The 18,025-nt window shown below is 51.7% G+C and overlaps 1 protein-coding gene across 1 annotated transcript in view; it reads left to right on the top strand.

The window, feature by feature from the left end:
- The window catches only part of SDK1 (sidekick cell adhesion molecule 1), an 824,383-nt gene that overhangs the window by 796,652 nt on the left and 9,706 nt on the right, over nt 1–18,025 (top strand). The window contains exons 43-46 of the mRNA XM_036826800.1: nt 4,177–4,341; nt 7,347–7,484; nt 9,964–10,084; nt 10,466–10,595. Of these exons, the coding sequence (XP_036682695.1) occupies nt 4,177–4,341; nt 7,347–7,484; nt 9,964–10,084; nt 10,466–10,595 (554 nt within the window). The remainder of the gene's footprint in view (nt 1–4,176; nt 4,342–7,346; nt 7,485–9,963; nt 10,085–10,465; nt 10,596–18,025) is intronic.

Here is an 18,025-nt window from a genome sequence, read left to right as displayed (position 1 = left end):
AGCCAGTGGGACGCACGAGCGTGTGTGGACCCTCACGCAGCTTTCCTTCCGAGCCTGGCAGGGATGGAGGTGTGTGACCGGAGTGCGGCCTATCGAGCAGCATTCTGCCACATTTATTTCTCCACGGTTCCCCCACCTTCATACCTCGAGGTGGCGTCTTCCCAGCAGTGTCACAGTAAGGAGAGGCCAGGAAGGCGCTGGGCGTCCAAGAAGGGGAACCAAGCCCAGCAAGATGCCACGGACACCCCGCCACAGACATCAAGAGGCCCCGGCCTGAAGGTCGACGTGACTCCCAGGAAGGTGGAAGTCCTGGCACCGCCCGCAGGGCTGGTCTTCAGGCCTCTGGCATCGGCCACCCAGGGATGTGGCTTTGGGAAACACGAGCAACCGCTCTCCTCGGGCCAATCACGAGGTCCCCACGCGAGGGTGATGTAGGAGTAGGAGCGCCCCCAGTGGGGAGGGAAGGCAGGCTGGGGTCTGCTGAGCACCCGGTGGGGTGACCTCGCCTGGAGTCTGGCAGCCGGCTCAGTGCATCCCCAGAAAAACACAAGGGCCCGCACTCCCCTCAAGTATTGATTGAGAATGTAAATCCAGACCCGGGGATTATCCTGGTGCATGGAAAATCAGTTGCACAAATCTCATTATGCTTAATAGTTCTGTAATGTTATTTTCCCCCCTAATTTGTAGACATACTTTTCTCCATCATTGATTTATTGAGATATTTAACAACATAATACAAGCGAGGAAAACAGTCCACAGTGGAGAGACAGAGTGGAGGCTTCGGCAGCCGCCAGGCTTTTCTGCCCGCCGTGATCGCAGTGTGAATATTAGAGTGGATAAATAGCCCAGGGAATCACAAGCGGAGCCTAAAATGCTGAGTATGCTAATTTTGGAAAGGCGGAATTAAGCAGAATAAAAGTGCGAACTTCCTTCAGAAGGAAATTCTCGTGGTATGACTCCTCCCCTCCCAGCGTTTTTCAATGTAAAGTAAATCGTGTGTTGAGATTCTGTATCAATATTTTAAAATGTTTTTATGAAAAATGCAAATAGTTCCTGGAGCTATGACAGAGCGCTTAAAATAAAATGTGGACTTTAGGTGACAGTAGAGGAAGGGGAAGTAATTCTTTTTCTTCAGTAGCGGGAAAGCATTACAGAAACATTAGTGTAAAAGACGTCCAGAGAACCCACTGCAGCAGTGTTCAGGGCTGCTGCAGATGGTCTGGGAATGCCTTTCACACTCTTAAGTCCCTTAATTTCAATGGTTTCAAGCAGTATCCAGTTTACAAGAGTCTGTACTTTTTCTTCAGTCTCTTTCACAGCATAAAATTATCTGTCGTTTTAGAGGGAAAACATTGCACAATTTATTCAATGTTTAAAGCCCTTAGCACAGTGACTTGCTCATAGTAAGTGCTAAATAAAATGGTGGTGGTTATTATTTACTGAAAGCTTGCCTGTGCCAGGCCCTGTGAAAGACTATGGGGGCACAAAGATGAATGGATGGAAGGACAGATGGAGGGATGGATGATGGATGGATGGGTAGATGGAAGGATGGATGGAAGGAGGAAAGGGAAGGGAAGGGAAGGGAAGGAAAGGAGTAAGGAAGGGGAGATGAATCATGTCAACTGATATTTATTGAACTCTTGAAAAATTCAAGAGCCCAGTGGTGCAAACAGACAGGTAAATATAAAGAAGTGTTCTGGAGACCCATTGGCAGAAGCTGCCATCTCTTCCTGGAGTGTAGGAGTGGGTCAAGGCTGGCCTCAAAAAGATGAATCTGAAAGGGTGCAATGACCTTGCTGATTTTCCTCCATCCCCCCCTCCCCCATAGACTTATAAATAGCTCACTGAGAGCAGAAATCTCATCTGATCCCCTGTTGGCTGGAACAGGACCTGACCGAAGAGGGAGCACTTAAATATTTGTGGATCGAATGCGTGGATGATTGAGAGGGGGTGGAGGGGGAGGACACCCGCCACCACACCGGGGTCTCCAGGCAGAGGGAGTGGCACGTGCAGAGAAAGCGCACCCTCCGTGCCTATTATTCCCCGATCATTCTTGCCAAAGCAGAAATAAATCACTTATGACAATCATGAGTGTAAACCTTCATATTTTTAGAAGGAAAAGAAAGGCTTAAGCTATGACTTGCCATTTGGACATTATTAGTGGTAATGGGTAACTTGGTGAGAAACTACTATAAATGTGAATATTTAGAAATAAATAATCATCGTACTCCCTTTTTGCCTGTACAGAGATTTATGCCTTTAAAGTCTCATTCACATCCATTCCTTCATTAACCTGTGACTACAAGGGCTTAATTGGTGCAAACTCTAAACCTTATGCAAATACAACTTACGCACTAGTGGTCTCTTTCTGTTTACTGTGGGGCTGATCCTCTCAAACATATCTGGTGTTCCAAGGTGTGTGATAAGGTTGGTTTCCAGATAACCCCCGCCCCAGTAAAGCTGTCAGCACGTATGCATGCATATTCAAATGTGCATGGAGATTCCTCTCCAGATCTCCTGCTGTTTTTAAAAGATCACAAACCTGTGCCTATAAAAGAATTTCTAATTCATGAAGGATCACTATTTCAAATGAACATTTTGGGCCCTGAGCCCACTTTTTACTGAACAACCTCCTTAGAAATTGGATTTATATTTTATTTTGCACAACACTCACGGAGTGTACTGCTTACTAAGCACTTTATCAGTATTAACTTGTTTAACCCTTGCAACACACCTGTGATGTCGATGCCCTTTGTTGTCACCGTCTTACAGATGAGGCACAGAGAGGCTAAGTACTCTCCCTAAGGTCACACAGCTAATGTGTGGTGAGGCAGGCTTCACACCAAGGCTGTCTAGCTTCTTCCTTTTTCTCTGCACCTGATTTTCTGGCTTTAATTTCAATTTTATTAATGTTTTCCTACACGTCAGGGCTTAAAGAAATTCAATATGTATTTTTATTGTGGTAAAATACATAACATAAAATTTACCATTTTAACCATTTTTAGGTGTACAGTTCAGTAGCATTAAGTATATCCACGTTGTTGCACAACCATCACCACCATCACCTCCAGAACTTGTCCATCTTCCCAAACTGAAACTCTGTCCCCATCAAACCCTAACTCCCCCTCCCCCTCCCTCGGCCCCTGGCGCCCACCCTGCTACTTTCTGTCTCTATGAATTTGCTCTAGGGACCTCCTATAAGTGGAATCATACAGTATTTATCTTTTTTGTTTCTGACTTACTTCACTGAACATCCTGTCCTTGGGTTCACCCATGTTGTAGCAGGTGTCAGAGTTTCCTTCCTTTTTAAGGCTGAATCATATTTCATTGTATGGATGGACCACCTTTTCTCTATCCATTCCTCTGTTGATGGACATTTGGGTTGCCTCCACCTTCTGGCTACTGTGAATAATGCTCTATGAACATAGGTGTATCGGTGTCTGTTCAAAATTCAGTATATGTTTTAAAATTTATACTTGTATTCGGTAGCACCTGGGCATAGATTAAATACCTGCTGGTCTTAGGGCAGGTTTGATGCTGCAGACCTTCCAAAGGATGCTCAGACTCGAGGTTGGCACTTGGGGAGTTTGGTTTGCAGGTTAAGGCAGGGTCCCCAGGTGAGGGAACTAGGCCCCGGCAGGGTTGTCCCAGAGCACGTGCACCTCCATGCCAGCTGCCACTCGGCGACTTCACCCCACGAGAGCACACGACCCATTATCGATTATGGAAAATTGCGCCGAGCACACTGCAGCGACCGCCCCAGGCGGCGGGGACAGCGTGACGGCATCACCGCAAGGCTGGCAGCTGGCTGGCAAAAGAGGCGTTGTTCAAAGTTTTCTCTTTGACCCGCCGGCTGGGTGTCCTCAGAGAGCCTGGAAGGTGGGGTTAGGGACACGTGGCCGGAGGTCTGTAGGGAGCCGGAACCCTACACCGAAGGCGAGATCCAGTGAGAAACCAGAGGCCCGGAGAGCACTGGGGAAAATGCCTCCGCCAGCTTGCAGCCTTAGCGGAGTCTGGTCACCAGGGGGAGGCCCCTCTCCCGCCTGTGCCCCCGCCCCCGGCAGCTCACCCAGCCTCCGCTGCTCACATCCGCCCCCCGGGGAGGGAGCCGGGAGCTGAGGGCGGAGTGGGCATCCACGCGCGGGCGCCCTGACCTCTGCTCTCGCCGCCCTGCAGATGAAGGCCTGTGGGACATGTTTGTGAAGGACATTCCGCGGGGCGCCACATCCTACACCGCCAGCCTGGACAAGCTCAGGCAAGGAGTGACCTACGAGTTCCGGGTGGTGGCCGTGAACCAGGTGGGCTACGGAGAGCCCAGCAGCCCCCCTGCTGCCGTGTCAGGTAGGAGCCCTGCCCGGGAATCCCGGGGCGATGCCCCTCCTTCGGGGGCAGGGAGGGTGACCTGGAGCCACGGGGATGGAAGGAGAACCGGCACGCGTCTCCCGCGCGCTCCGCGCTCCCGACCACGCTGTGCTCCAGCCGTTCTGAGTTCTCGTCTCTCCCTGAGCGCCGGAGCCACCAGCTCCGGCCGGGCGGGGTCCCCCCGGGGAGGAGGCTTCCCCGGCAAAGTGGAGCCCAGGACCCTCCATGAGGGGACGCGTCCTCACCGTGGAGCCACGGGCCGGTTTTGAAAAGCAGAGATCGCCCCCAGCAGCCACCGGGGAGTGTGGTAGCCCTTGACACGCGGTCGTGTCCGACGGGGGCCCCGCTGAGCCCTGCGCCTGAAGTTGGAGGTGCCCGCCCCCCGCCCTGCTCTGGGTGGAGCCGTAGACACGGGGGAGGCCAGGCTGCCTTTCCCAGAGCTCGAGTGTCAGTGGCGACGGACTCTGTCCTCACCAGTGACGTGGCAAGGGGTGTAACAGCTGGGGGACAAAGTGACCGCCCGAAAATCAGGAAGGGCTTCTCGGAGGAGGGAGCCCGGGTCTGGGTCTGGAAGGGTGCAGGGGGGCAGCTGCAGGGAAGGGAGAGCCTGGGACGAGGCAGAGGAAGTAGCCGGTGAGGAACCCAGTGAGGACCAGCCGGTGGGGAGGGGAGGGCAGGTGAGGCTGGTCCCAGGCGCGGGTGGGAAGCGGGTCTCCACCCCGCCTGCACCTTAGGGTCACCCCTCGGGAATGCTTAGAAAACAGCAGGGCCCCACCCTGGACAGCAATTGCATCGCCGGGGGCGCGGGTCTGGGCTTGATGATCGTCTAGCTCCGCAGCGGTCCTTACGTGCAGCCAAGATCGCGAGCCGGGCTCTAGAGGGGTTGAGTGAGGGCTGACCGACCGCTGGAGGTGCCCTGGAGAAGGGAGCAGGCCGAGTCTGGGCCAGAAGCCACGAGAGCCTTCCTTCCAACCAAGACAAATATGTCTCCCTTCCCTGCAGTCACGTTTGTTCAAGCTGCTGACTGCACTTGTTTAAATTGAAGGCATCCTTCATCCTTTCCTTGCCGTGAGTCTGGAGGAAGGGTAGCGTCTTGGGCGCTCAGGCCCCTGGTCTAGGAGCAACATGAATCCCAGGGGCGCCCAGTGAGAGGGGCTGCAGGAAGGACCCTGGCACCACCCGCTTGTTTAATGAACAGTGCGTAGAAAAGTCAAATTTTCCTCGCTTCCTTCATCTTTATTAAGAAAATTGTAAACATACCCCGAAGTAGAGAGAATAGAATAAGGAACCCCCATCACCCATCGCCCCAGTTCAGCAATTCAAGATATGCCTCCCTTCGTTCATGAACAAGAAATCATTAGAAAGCAATTCCAAATGCACAGAGCTTTTAATTCCGCACACGCGTAACCGGTGGCAAAGGCTAGTTCCTACGTAAGCACGCGGCTCCCGGCCCTTGAGGTCATGGGGCACCGTGGCTGGACCGTTCCTCTGAAATCCGTTGCATCCCCGCGCTGGCCTTGGCTGCCAGCTGGTCGGCAGTCCGCTCATCTCATGGTTTCGAGAAGCCAGCAGGCCGTCACCTGCCGGCACTCCTCAGGCCCCGCTGTGCAGACCGGGGGCGGGGAGCCCTACCCGGGGCCAGAGTCCTGTAGCCCAGCCCAGGCCTTTCTGCCCAGACCTTTCTGCCCAGGCCCACTCTGCGCCACTGCCCAGCGGTCGGCTTGGATGTGTTGGCCTTATTAGATGGAAGACTTAACGTACAGCCTGAAATCCAGCTCATGTATTTTGGATTTAAAGTGCTGTCATCTGTCAAGCCTCCCTGTGCTGTTACATGATCCAGAGCAGACGTCCCCCTCGTTCCCAGGGTGCACACGCTTCACATCCAACCAGTGAGGTATTTAGCATAAGGGAGAGGTCTTATCTGCGGATTTCTGCTCCTGGGAGCCAGACCTTGGGCTCCACCTGTAATGGGCTTCCTGTTCCGTCCCTCACATCCGATGCCCCGAAACAGGGAAGCTCGTGGAAGGCACAAGTGGGACCCCAGGGCCATCCAACACCTACCGAGAAGCAATTCCCATTTTTCTCCTCTTAGTAAACGGAATAAAACATGAGGAAGACGATCCTTCTTCAAAGCAACTTTCAAGTGAAACCTTTTCTGTTCGTTCTGGGAAAACGTATCTAAGGGGGGCCCGTTGTTCGGCTCAGTTTTGCGGGAGGATCGAAATAGATAAAACACGGCCCAGCCTCCGGGGTCGGGGGCCCTGATGCAGCGGAGGAGGCCGACAGGTAGTCAGGCTGGCCCACCCAGCCGGAGGGTGCGAGCAGAGGTTTCTGGGCAGGTGTGGAAGGGTCCAGCGCTCGGCACGGGCAGGGCTCGGGTCACGGGGTTCCCAGGCTTAGACTGACCGCACCCCGAGGCCAGTAGGGGCAGCACTGAGGGCTTTTAGGAGGGGCCGACTTCCCACCTGAGAACGCTCTCTGTGACGTCAAGGGTTTGAGCACAACGGGAAGAGGCGACACAATTGAGCAGTGGTTCCGGTGGCCCGGGCGGCGGTGGTGGCCCGGGGGGTGGCAGCGGGGATGGAGGTGGCCAGGGGACTTGGGGGCTGTCTGGGAGGGAAGCCCCGGCCCTGGGAGAGAGGAGCAAATCCAGGCGGTTTTGTTCCTCCCCCCCTTTAACCCAGACAGCATTTGTAAGCAGATGAAATTGAGGGAATATAAGCACGATGGCCAGGGTCCAGGACAGCGAAGTCTCTGGGGTGGGAGCAGGGGGGGGGGGGGGGGGACAGGACCCTGGGCCCAAAAGAGCCGGTGGAACCAGAGCCTTGTCTCTGGGTCGGTCTGCCCACAACAACCCAGACCAGGCAGGGGTCTCACCCTCCCCGTGCCCGGGGCTGCCCCTCAAGCCCTCCCCTCCCCCATTCACGGCAGGGACTGAGTTTCTGCCCCACGTGACCGCGTCTGTGTGCCGTGTCGCCCTTCAGCTCAGGTGGAGACCCCGTTCTACGAGCAGTGGTGGTTCCTCCTGGTGGTGGCGCTGTCCAGCCTGCTCGTCGTCCTCCTGGTGGTGTTCGCCCTGGTCCTGCACGGCCAGAACAAGAAGTACGGGAGCTGCGGCCCAGGTGGGACGGCGCCTGCCTTTCCCTGTCTCCCCACGGGGGAGCTCTGGAGCTGAAACATCTGGGGTTTCGCTCCTGGATCCGGGGTGCCCACATCCACATTCCATTTCATTCGATAAAACACGCACAACAGACATCCCTTCGGAGGCAGCGGGTGCAGGGAAACAGGAGCTCTGGACCTCGGCCACCAGATTCTGTCCCAGCTCTGCCCTCAAGTGGGCCGTGTGTCCTTTGGGTCATTTGGCCTCTGTGAGTCTGTTTCCTCATCTGCACTGTTGCTCAAATGCAGGAGTATTTTGTTAAGTGATGGTTAAAAAGTGGAAAGCGTTAAACAGATGAAAAATCGCACTCGTCAGTGTCACGAGAACAGTGAATGGGGCACGTCTCAGGCATTCCGGCGTGGCTCGGGGATGGTGCAGAATCGTGTTTGTGGCCCAGCCCTTCTCACTAACAGGGTGAGCACCTGCCTTAGGTCCCGCGTCGCAGCTCTGAGCCCTCTGTGGGCCAGGTCCCCGGTGTTCCCAGCACAGCCTGGCCTGGTGTGTAGTAGGTGCTTAGTAAGCGTCCTTTGCTAAAGGAATCACCATCATTAGAGAAATGGACAAACTTGGGCAAAGCCGACCACAAAAGGGCACATACAGTGTGACTCCGTTTACAGGAAGGTCAGGAACAACCTAATGAATGGATGTTTCTAGAAGGCAGGATGGTGGGTGTTCTCAGTGGAGAAGTATAAGCAGCGAAGGTCCGTGAGGGAACCTTACGGGGTGCTGGAAACACTCTGATACCTCTGTGAAGCGGGGACCAGCAGATCCCCCGACCCCAGCCCCCGGTACCATTGTCACGGCACCAAAAGGGTTCATAAAACCAGGCACCTAAAGTGCCTGCCATTTGCTTTTGTAACATTAAGCCATTCATCCCTCCAAGAAAGGATTTATTTTTTTCTGTATAAATTCACTTCTAACAAGTGTTCTTAAATCAGATTTTATTCCTACGGGATTTACAGTGTATGAACGGCATGTCATTTTACTGAGTTAATGCTATTACAGAATCCGATGTCTGGCGCAGAGAAAATCTCCCCGCTTTCGCTCTCCTTCTCCATCTGGGAAACAGGCCTGAAAAGTCCGATCTGACCTGCAGTTTCTGATACTCAGCCTCACCCTGGAGCATTAATTTAACGTCATCGTTGAAGCCCAGGGGAAAAAAAAAAAGAAACACTTGTCTACCAGAATGTCTCCCTGCCTGCCCAGGAGACACACACAACCTAAACCTTTGCTGCTGCAGTCTCGTTCGAACCCTCCCGCTCGTGCTCCCGTGTACGCCGTCAGATTCCCCTTCTGACAACAGTTTCCACCTGCCCTCCTCCCATCAACCCAAATCCCCCCTCGCAAGCAACTTCACCTTTCATTCACCACTCTCTGTGTCCTGCTGGCTTTTGCCCGTTGCACACGAGTAGGGCATTAAGGTGAGCTGAGGGCTGTGGGACCCCCAGCAGAGAGGACCCTCGCGGTCTAGAAAGGCTGATGAATTTTACAAACACACACGGAGCCCCTGGTGTGTGCTCGGGCAGTGTCCCGGGGGCTGGGATGTAACTACGAGCGTAATTGTGTGAGCGTAACCGGGTCTGTGCTCCAAGAGCTTATGGTCTGGTAGGGAAGACAGACAGACGACCACGGGGAACAGGCCAGCACAGGAAAAAGGCAGACGTGGTGACGGCACCACGGAGAGAAAAAGCACAGGGCGAAGACTTCAGGGTCCGAAAGTTCTCTCTGGTCTCACGACCCTTGAGCTGTGATCTGAAGGAGGGGGTGAGTGATAAGTCAGGAAGGTGGCTGGGGGAGGGGCTCCCAAGGCGGGGGAGGGAAAAGGGGGGGAGACCAGCCCGAGCAGAGGGGCAGCTGTGAGGACACCAGCTCTCGTGCCGAACGAGGTCGGAGCCACCAGGACCTCTTCGTGTCCTCGGGTTACTTGTAACTGTGGCCGGCTAATGTATTTTAGAATATGTTTTGATGTGTATTTATAGACTTATTTTAAGTGGTTTTCAGTTACGTTCACAGACACGTGTGACCGTCACCACAGTCAGTTTTGGAGCGTTTTCATCACCGCAGAAAGAAGCGCTGCACCCTGTAGCTGTCACTCTTATGCAGTTAGTCTCCACTTACTGTTTCGTTCTGTGACTGTGAGGCTTTTATTCTGAAATCTGTTGAATATTTAATTTCCTCAATGGTTTAAAAAGTTCACGTATTCTGAGTACTCTTTAATAAAATACTGATCAAAGTACTTGTATTTTGGTGTCAAGCAAAATGAACTCCAAAAGCCTAACGTTGTCATTTTGCTGCAGGATTGACGTGCAGCCTTTCTCCCCAGCCTGACTCTGCCTGCCTGGCTGGCTGACGCAGACCGGCCCGGCCCTGGGCTCCGTCCAGCAGGCCGTCGGGGAGCAACTTCCTGAAGCATCTGTGCTCGTTTCCCCGCCCGGCTTTAGGTAAGAGCATCTCCAACGTGGAGGAGTCCGTGACCCTGGACAACGGGGGATTTGCCACCTTGGAGCTCAGCACCCGCCACCTCAACGTCAAGAACACCTTCTCAAAGAAGAACGGGACCAGGTAGGGCTGCAAGAGCTCCAGTGCCCGGTGCCGCCTCCACCTGAGGACCCGCTCGGCCGGGCCCACACCCACGGGCCCCCCAGTGGGGCAGCGCCGAGCTGGGGGTGGGGGCAGGGTGGGGGGAAGTTAGGGATGTTTGAAAGACATTTCCAGAGGCAGAAGAAGAGGGCAGGTCTCAGGTGCAGGGACATGGTCTTGGGAGAGCTCCCGGCCCCAGATGGGGCAGGCGTCACGTGAAGCTGCAGGGGGACTGCAAATTGTTTGCACTGGGGCCGAAATGGTGCCGGAGGCGGCGGATCTCTCCCACTCAGCCTTGAAGCAGGCCAGAGGGGGGGTCGGGAGGCCTCAGTGGGGGGTAACTGGTGTCCCCGTCCCACCCAGGTCCCCGCCTCGGCCGAGCCCCGGCGGGCTACACTACTCAGATGAAGACATCTGCAACAAGTACAACGGTGCCGCGCTGACCGAGGGCGGGACCCTCCAGGAGAAGTCGGGGGACGCCACGGAGTCTGAGGTGGGTGCCTGTTACGCGGGGGCCCCGTCCTCCCCAGGGGCCCCGCGACCGCACGGGGCAGGCAGAGCCGGGGACAAGCGGCTCCCCTTCCCGGACGAGGAAGGTCCTCGCTCGTCTCTGGCCCCCAGGTCCCTGGCTCGAGGCTGGCTCCTAGGTCAGTCACTCGCCCAAAGTGGACGTCGGATCCGCAAACCATCCTCGTTCCATTTTGTTTTCAGAAAGAGACCCGGAGTTTTCTGGAGGTCACCGTGGAACTTGGTGGCCTCTAGACCCCGGCTGGGTAAGGGGGGCCCCGAGCCTGCCAGACTGGTACAACCTGGGACCCCCGCCCCAGGCGTCGGCTTCCCCTCCCGCCAGCCTCCCTTCTTGCGTCCTTGTGCTTAAGAGGGGACTTTGGTCACAGCGTCGCCGGGTCAGTTAACAGGGTCAGGTGAGCAGGACAGGAGCCCTGGGACCAGGGAGACCCTGCCCCGAGGGGCTGTCAGACTCCCGCCAAGACCCCCAGGACTCTGCCCTGCACGTCTCAGGCCTCCTTCGCACCTGGGCACTCTCCGTGGAGCTGAGCGAGTCCTGGGTGAGGCCTCCGTCGGGGGTGGGTGAAGGGGGCATTCCCTGGAGGCAGCCGTGGCCGCGTCTCCGGGAGGGGATCCGCTTCCCCCACAAGCGCCCTAGTCAGTCTCTCACGTTCACGAACAAAACCGGTCAAAGCAGCCGGTAGAGAGCTGGGCCCTGGTCAGTCCTAGACTGTTCAGTTTCAGAGGTGCTGAGCCTTGACAGGGATGAAATTCACCAAGCTCTTTGATGGACACGAAGGCCCGCCGCACCCCTTGGCATTCACACTCTAAATCAATGTTTAATCTAAAATAAGTCTCACCTTCATTCTGATCTGAATTCAGGCCTTATTGAGCCCTGAGGCTCACTAAAATGGCTTCTTTTAAATTGTGGCTTGCGTATGAGCTCACAGTGGGACCGAGACAGCAGGGGGATGGCAGGGTGGCACCAGCTCGCTCGGCCTCACATGCTCTGTTGACAAGGACGCCGGGCCCCCCGTCTGTACCGTAGCCGTGGGCACGGGGAAAACAGCAGGCAGCACTGCAGATGTTCAGAAGGAACGTTTGTCTAAAGTTGAGGGGCTTTAGATTTTCAAGTGAAAAGCTGCAGACACTGACCTGCCTCCTCCTGATAAGGAAGCCGCAGCTTGTACCAAAAGCAGCACATTGGGAAGGGGCAGGCCCGCCGTCCAGCGCGTTCTGGGTCAGCAGTTAGAGACAGTCACCAGCACCTGCCTTGATCTGTCCTCGATTCCTGGGCTTGCTGCTTTTAGAGCGTCAGGCCTCATGGGTGGTGTTCGCGGCGACCGGGCATTAGCTCTGCGGGCTGCGCTCTTCACGGTTCCGCGTGTGCTGAGCGCTGATTGAGCGCCTGCTCTGGGCCGGGCACGCTCGTTCAACGCTCACACCAGCCGTGCGAGGTAGAGCAGTTCTCGTCCTTGTTCACACGACAAGCCTGAGGCCAAGGCCGTCCCACATGCAGGTGCTGAGGCTGGACGCACCCCTCCCCCCGCCAAATGTGTGCAGAGCTTACTGAGCCCCGCCCTCACCATCTCCTGCAGCCCAACTCCCAGGCGCCTGTGGCCATTCCCAGCGCTGCCAGGACTGGATTCATCAATTCTGGACCCTTTGTTCATGAAAGCATTCTCAGAATGGGTTGATAGGAGGCATTCAGTCTGTTTCTCCTCTCACACAGGCGGGTGTTTTGAGATCCAGATTCAGCTGATTTGCATGGAGGATTATTAAATGCATGCAGGCACTGAGCTAGGCATATACACACATGCCTACGTGCACACGTACACGCATTCCTAAGTACACGTGTACACATGTGGAGGAAGAAGGCAGGGAGGGAGGAAGGGAGGAGGGCGGGGGGAGGAGGAGAGAGGGACGTGGAATCCACGGTACCTCCTGCAAGGAGGTTGTTCGGATCCTCCCGTAATAGATGAGAGAGCCGAGGCTTGACAGACACACCCTGATGGGCCTCGGGCTCGCAGTTCCATCTCTCCTGCCAGACCTGCTGTGCAGAGCTGAGCTGTCGTAGCCCCGGGACGTGTGGCTGAGTGAAGGAGGGGCCTTGGCCAGCCCTGTGCCTGGAGGAAGGGGTTCCTTCTGTGATTCCCACAGATGCTTTTTGGGTCCTAATGCTTTTTGGTTCAAGAAAGTTGATCAAAGGTGTGGGTGCTCTCTCCACCCAGGAGTTTCACCTTGAATCTGGGGCTCCAGGCCCCCCTGAAGCCTGTGGTAGTCGCCTCCAGCAAAGGCCCCGTGGAGTCCAGGCTAAGAACTCGCATGTCTGGGCTCTCTGTCTGCTCCTGCGTTCTCAGGTAGATAGGGTGAGGCCCATCTTTCTTCCAGAATTCTGTGCGCTATAATCTTGCTGGGTCCCGACGTTGACCCTTACGATTTGGGAGAGTTGTAGGCAGATGCATGGGATCCCAACACAGGGATCTTGGAAGTGCCAGCTCCAATGGGAACATTTCCTTTGAACCACATCTTTTAAACAACCAGATTGAGTTGTAATTCACACACCGCACAAGTCACCCATTCGCCATATTGGTTATTTAGGTGTGTGTGTCTTAGTTTCCTCAGGTTTATGAGCTTCTCAAATCTTCTTCTGTTACTAATTTTTAATTTTATTCCATTGTGGTCAAAGAACATACTTCGTATATTTTCAATCCTTTCAAATTTACTGAGTCTTGTTTTATGGCATAGCATCTGGTCTGTGCTGCAAGAATTCACTTGAAAAGGGTGTGTTGCTCTGCTGTTGCTGTGTGGTGAGTTCCGTGTGTGTCTATTATGTCTGGTTGATTTATAGTGCTGTTCAAGTCTTCCACACTCTTGATCTTCTGCCATCTGCTGTATTGAAGTCTCCAACTATTATTGTTAACGTTGTCTATTTCTCGCTTCATTTCTGTCAGTTTTAATTTCATGTATTTGCAGGCTGTTTTTAGGTGCATATATGTTTATAACTGTTGTATCTTCATGATGGATAGACCCTTTTTATTAGTACAGAGTGTCCCTCTTTGTCTCTAGTAACAATTTTGTCTTAAAGTCTATTTGGTCTGATATTAGTACAGCCAACTCCAGTTCTCTTTTGGTTCCCATTCACATAGTGTATCATTTCCATCCTTTCACTTTCAACCTATTTGAATCTTTGGATCTAAAATGCGTCTCTTGCACGCAGCATATAGTTGGATCATGTTATTTTATTCATTCTGCCAATCTCTACCTGTTCACCAGGTTGTTTAATCCATTCACATTTAATGTAATTGCTGCTAAGGCAGAATTTACATCTGCCATTTTGGTGTTTGCCTTCTATAAGTCTCATATCTCTATTTCTCTATTTTTCCTTTGCTGTCGTCTTCTCTGTTGAGTGGATATTTTCTAGTGTACCATTTTAACTCCCTTGTTTTGCTTTTGCTATATATTTTTTCAGTTATTTTTTATAGTGATTGCCCTAGTATCAGTATTTGCTTCAGATTTATCCTAAATCTCTATATTTCTGTATAGATCTATACCCTCCTCCCCTCTTTGTGCTATTATTATACATATTACGTCCATATATGTGGCAAACCCAAGAATGCATTTTTATAGGTATCATTTGATAGAATTTTGTGTCTTTTAAAGAAGTTGAGAGAAGAAAGGCGAGCAAGTATCTATTTAGAGTTTATCATTTTAACCTTTTTATTTACTATTTCTGGTTCTCTTCATTTCTTTCTGCCTCTTTGCACAGCTATTGTTAAGTATGTTACATTTCTATATATTATAGGCCCAACGATACAATTACATACATATTATTTTATGAAATTGCTATTTAAATCAGATAAGAGAAGAAAGGAGAACAAATAGGTAATTATACTATTTTTTATAATTCCCTATGTAATTACCTTTGTTGGTACGTTTTGTTTTTTCATGTGGATTTGAATTACTCTCTGGTGTCACTTGCTTTCAACCTGACAATCTTCCTTTAGTATTTCCTGTGAGGCAGGTCAGCTAGCAATGAATTTTTCTGTTTTTGTTTATCTCAGAATGTCTTTATTTCACCTTCATTTTGAAAATAGTTTGTTGAATATAAGATTCTTGGTTGACAGTTTTCTTTCAACATTTTGAATGTGTGACCCCATTGTCTTCTGCCCTCCATTTTTTCTGATTAGAAGTCAGCTGTTAATATTATTTGAGTTCTGTTGTACTGGGTGAGTCATTTTTCTCTTGCTGACTTCAAGAGTTTCTTTTTGTCTTTGTCTTTCAGAATTTTAACTATGATGTGTCTGGGTGTGAATCTTGTTCCATTTATCTTACTTGTGGTTTATTGAGCTTGTCAGGGCTGTAGACTTTTTTTTACCAAATTTGGGATGTTTTAAGTCATTATTACTTCCAGTATTTTCTCTGCTTCTTTCTTTCTCTTCTCATCCTGGTACTCTCACTATGCTTATGTTGGTACGCTCGGTGCGTTCTCACATTTGTTGGGTGCTCTGTTCTTTTTTTTTCCTTTCTCATTCTTTTTTCTCTTTGTTTTTCAGATTGCATAATCTCTATCATTTCTATCTTCAAGTGCACTGAGTCTTTCCTCTGTCAGCTCAAATCTACCACTGAGTCCCCCTAGTGAATTTTTTATTTTAGTTATGGTATTTTTCAACTCCAGAACTTCTCATTAGGTTCTTTTTAAATCATTGCTGTTTCTTTATTGACATTCTCTACTTGGTGTGGTAGTGTCAGCATACTTTAATTCTTTACACATGGTCTCCTTCAGTTCTTTGAACATATTATAATAGCTACTTTCAAAGTCTTTGTCTGCCAATATTTGGGGCTCCCCAGAGGCTGCCTGCTTTTTTTCCTCTGTATGGGTCACACTTTCCTGTTTTTTGAAAACAGCTCATTTTCGATAACATATTGTATCAACTTAGAATACTGATATTCAACCCCCACTGGTTGTTGTCATTGTGGTTTGCTTATCTGCTTATTTGTTTAGTGACTTGCCTGGACTAGTTCAGGGAAGTCCGTTTCTTCAGCAATGTATACCCTCCGATGTCACCCCTCAGAGGGGCAGCCTTGGGCACACGTGCAGTTTCCCTGACAACCAGGGATGACTGGTCTTAGCCAGGGTCCCCTTGTCTCTTGTTCTTGCCTCCCCATTAAGATTCCGGATTGTCTACCACCACGGGTCTCACACCCAGCTGTTAACTTCCACTACCTGCTAGCTCTATTATTTTTGACAATGCTCCAGGGTATAAATTACTCCATAGTTTGATCCAATTACAGCCCAGCCCTTTTGCAGTGGCAGGATGTTGTTAACCTTTGAATTTTTCTCTAACCCCCAAGAGGGCTCTCCTTAGCTGTCTCTTTGCCTGGTTCTCGCTGCTAAACTTCCGGCCGGTTTATTATTACTTCACTTGTTGCTATCATGGAGCTGCTAGCTTCCTCTCAATTTCTCACCCCTGAGGTCGCCATTGTTTCCAACAATGCCCTTAGGCCTGCTCTGGTCCAAATACAGCCATTCCCCTCGGGCGGAGCAGGGGAGCTCTCTCTTCTTAAGGACTGACTCTGCCCCTATCAGGACCTCTGTGTCACAGCACCAAAGCTGGAGTGGGGACAACATCTTCTCCATAGTGATGCACCTGCTGAACCAGTGGGGCGCTGGGTGGAGACGGTAGCCCCTGGTCTTCTGGGCAGGGTGGAACTTCTTCCGTACTAGCCAGCTGGGGTGGGGGCAATCAGGGCTCAGTATTCTCGACCTGCTGTGCCTGGTGCATATCATCCAGCCTCCCAGCAAAGACTGGGTGAGGGAAGGAAGCCCAGTTCTCTTGGCCATACCTGCCTGGAATAGAGTTCTGTCCTGTGGAGCTGGGGGTGGGCAGTTGGATGAGAGATGCCGGCAGCTTCCTGCTCCAGGTCAAACCAAATTGCTGGACTAGGAGCTGGGTCTTCTTGGCCACATGTGCTCAGAGTGGAGCTTCTGTCACCCTGGGCTGAGGGGCAGGGGGAGCAGGTCATAGGTCAAGTGGCTCAGACTCTTGCTATTCTTAGTGATTTTAGATTTTCTGGACTAAGTCTTCCCCCCTTTGCTATATGCCCTTGGCACCAATTCCAGGGACTCTAAATGTTTATAAGATAATTTTCCCCAGTTAAATCATTGTTCCACTAGGGAGAGGACCTGCTGGCTCCTCCAGCCATTCTGGAAGGATCTTTGTATTGATGATTGGCCGACTGCGGCGGGGTCTCCTGACCTCCCGTCCTGCCCACCCGCTCCTCCAGAGCCAGAAACCCTATGAGGTCTTGACCGGAAGAGCTCTTTTGCAAAGCTAATATTTCACTAAAAAAAAAAATAGTGATGCCATCCTTTTCTCCCAATTTTCAGAAATATTGCTCAAGTGAAAATTCTAAGAATCCATTCACAGGTGCACAACAACCTGCCTGATGAGAGTTGCTCTGAATTAGGCCATCAGCGTCACATGACACGTGCTGTGGCTCTTTATGTCCCTCTGTTTAGAAATAAGAGGCTTTGTCTCTGTTTTATCGCACAGATGCTTATGAATTACATCAGGGCTACTGTTCAAATCGCATCTTAAAAATTGTTTTCAAAATCCAAAGAAACAGTTTTCAAGATCTCTCCTGCTCCAACCAACTTAGACCAACCCCCTCATGCTTAATTAATTCCCTAATAACATTTGAGTCTTTCATCTTGCCAATATAGTACCAAAAGTGCTGAGATTATCTCTATTAGATGCTTGCCAGGCGTCCATGCACCTGTAGAAACTCTCACAGTCCGTCTGCCAGCACATCCAATCACAGGCTGGCCTTCTACGGTTTCCTGGGAAACCAACACACATCGCTATTTCATATCACACAGGAAACTTAAAAAAAAAGACCCTGCAGTGTTTCCTTTTTGTCGACAATTCTAAATCACTAAAATACATCCTCATTAAAAAATAATAATGTCATCTAAACAATAAGCAGGGCAGGCAGCAGAAGGACGAATGGCATTTTAATTCGGTGCTTTCTTGTGAAGGCAAAGGCAAGACCTGAGCAGGAGCCAGGAGGCCCTCGCCCTCGCACTCACCCTCGTGTGTCATGAGACCTGCGTACGTTCTCACTCTCCCTAAATGAACAGCAAGAAGCTAAAGGAGCAGCTCTTAGTCTCTCCTCTCCTTTCTGCACGATGGTTTTGTTCTCTCACAGTGGCTTTTGGGACCACTTGGCTGGCCCTGCAGCCCTGCCACTCAAGGCTGACAGCCGCCCAGCTTGGTCCCCACACGAAGCACTCTGCTCTTCCAGATGCAGTGGGAAAAATCCCAGGGAAGGTTCTGACTGGCTCAGCTTAAGCCACATGCCCACCCATTAGCCAATCACTGCTTTCTGAGGGTCAAACCCTTCAGCCCATGT

The sequence above is a fragment of the Balaenoptera musculus genome, chromosome 15, assembly GCF_009873245.2.
Source record: "Balaenoptera musculus isolate JJ_BM4_2016_0621 chromosome 15, mBalMus1.pri.v3, whole genome shotgun sequence".
Taxonomy (NCBI): domain Eukaryota; kingdom Metazoa; phylum Chordata; class Mammalia; order Artiodactyla; family Balaenopteridae; genus Balaenoptera; species Balaenoptera musculus.
This window is presented reverse-complemented; position numbering and strand designations above follow the sequence as displayed.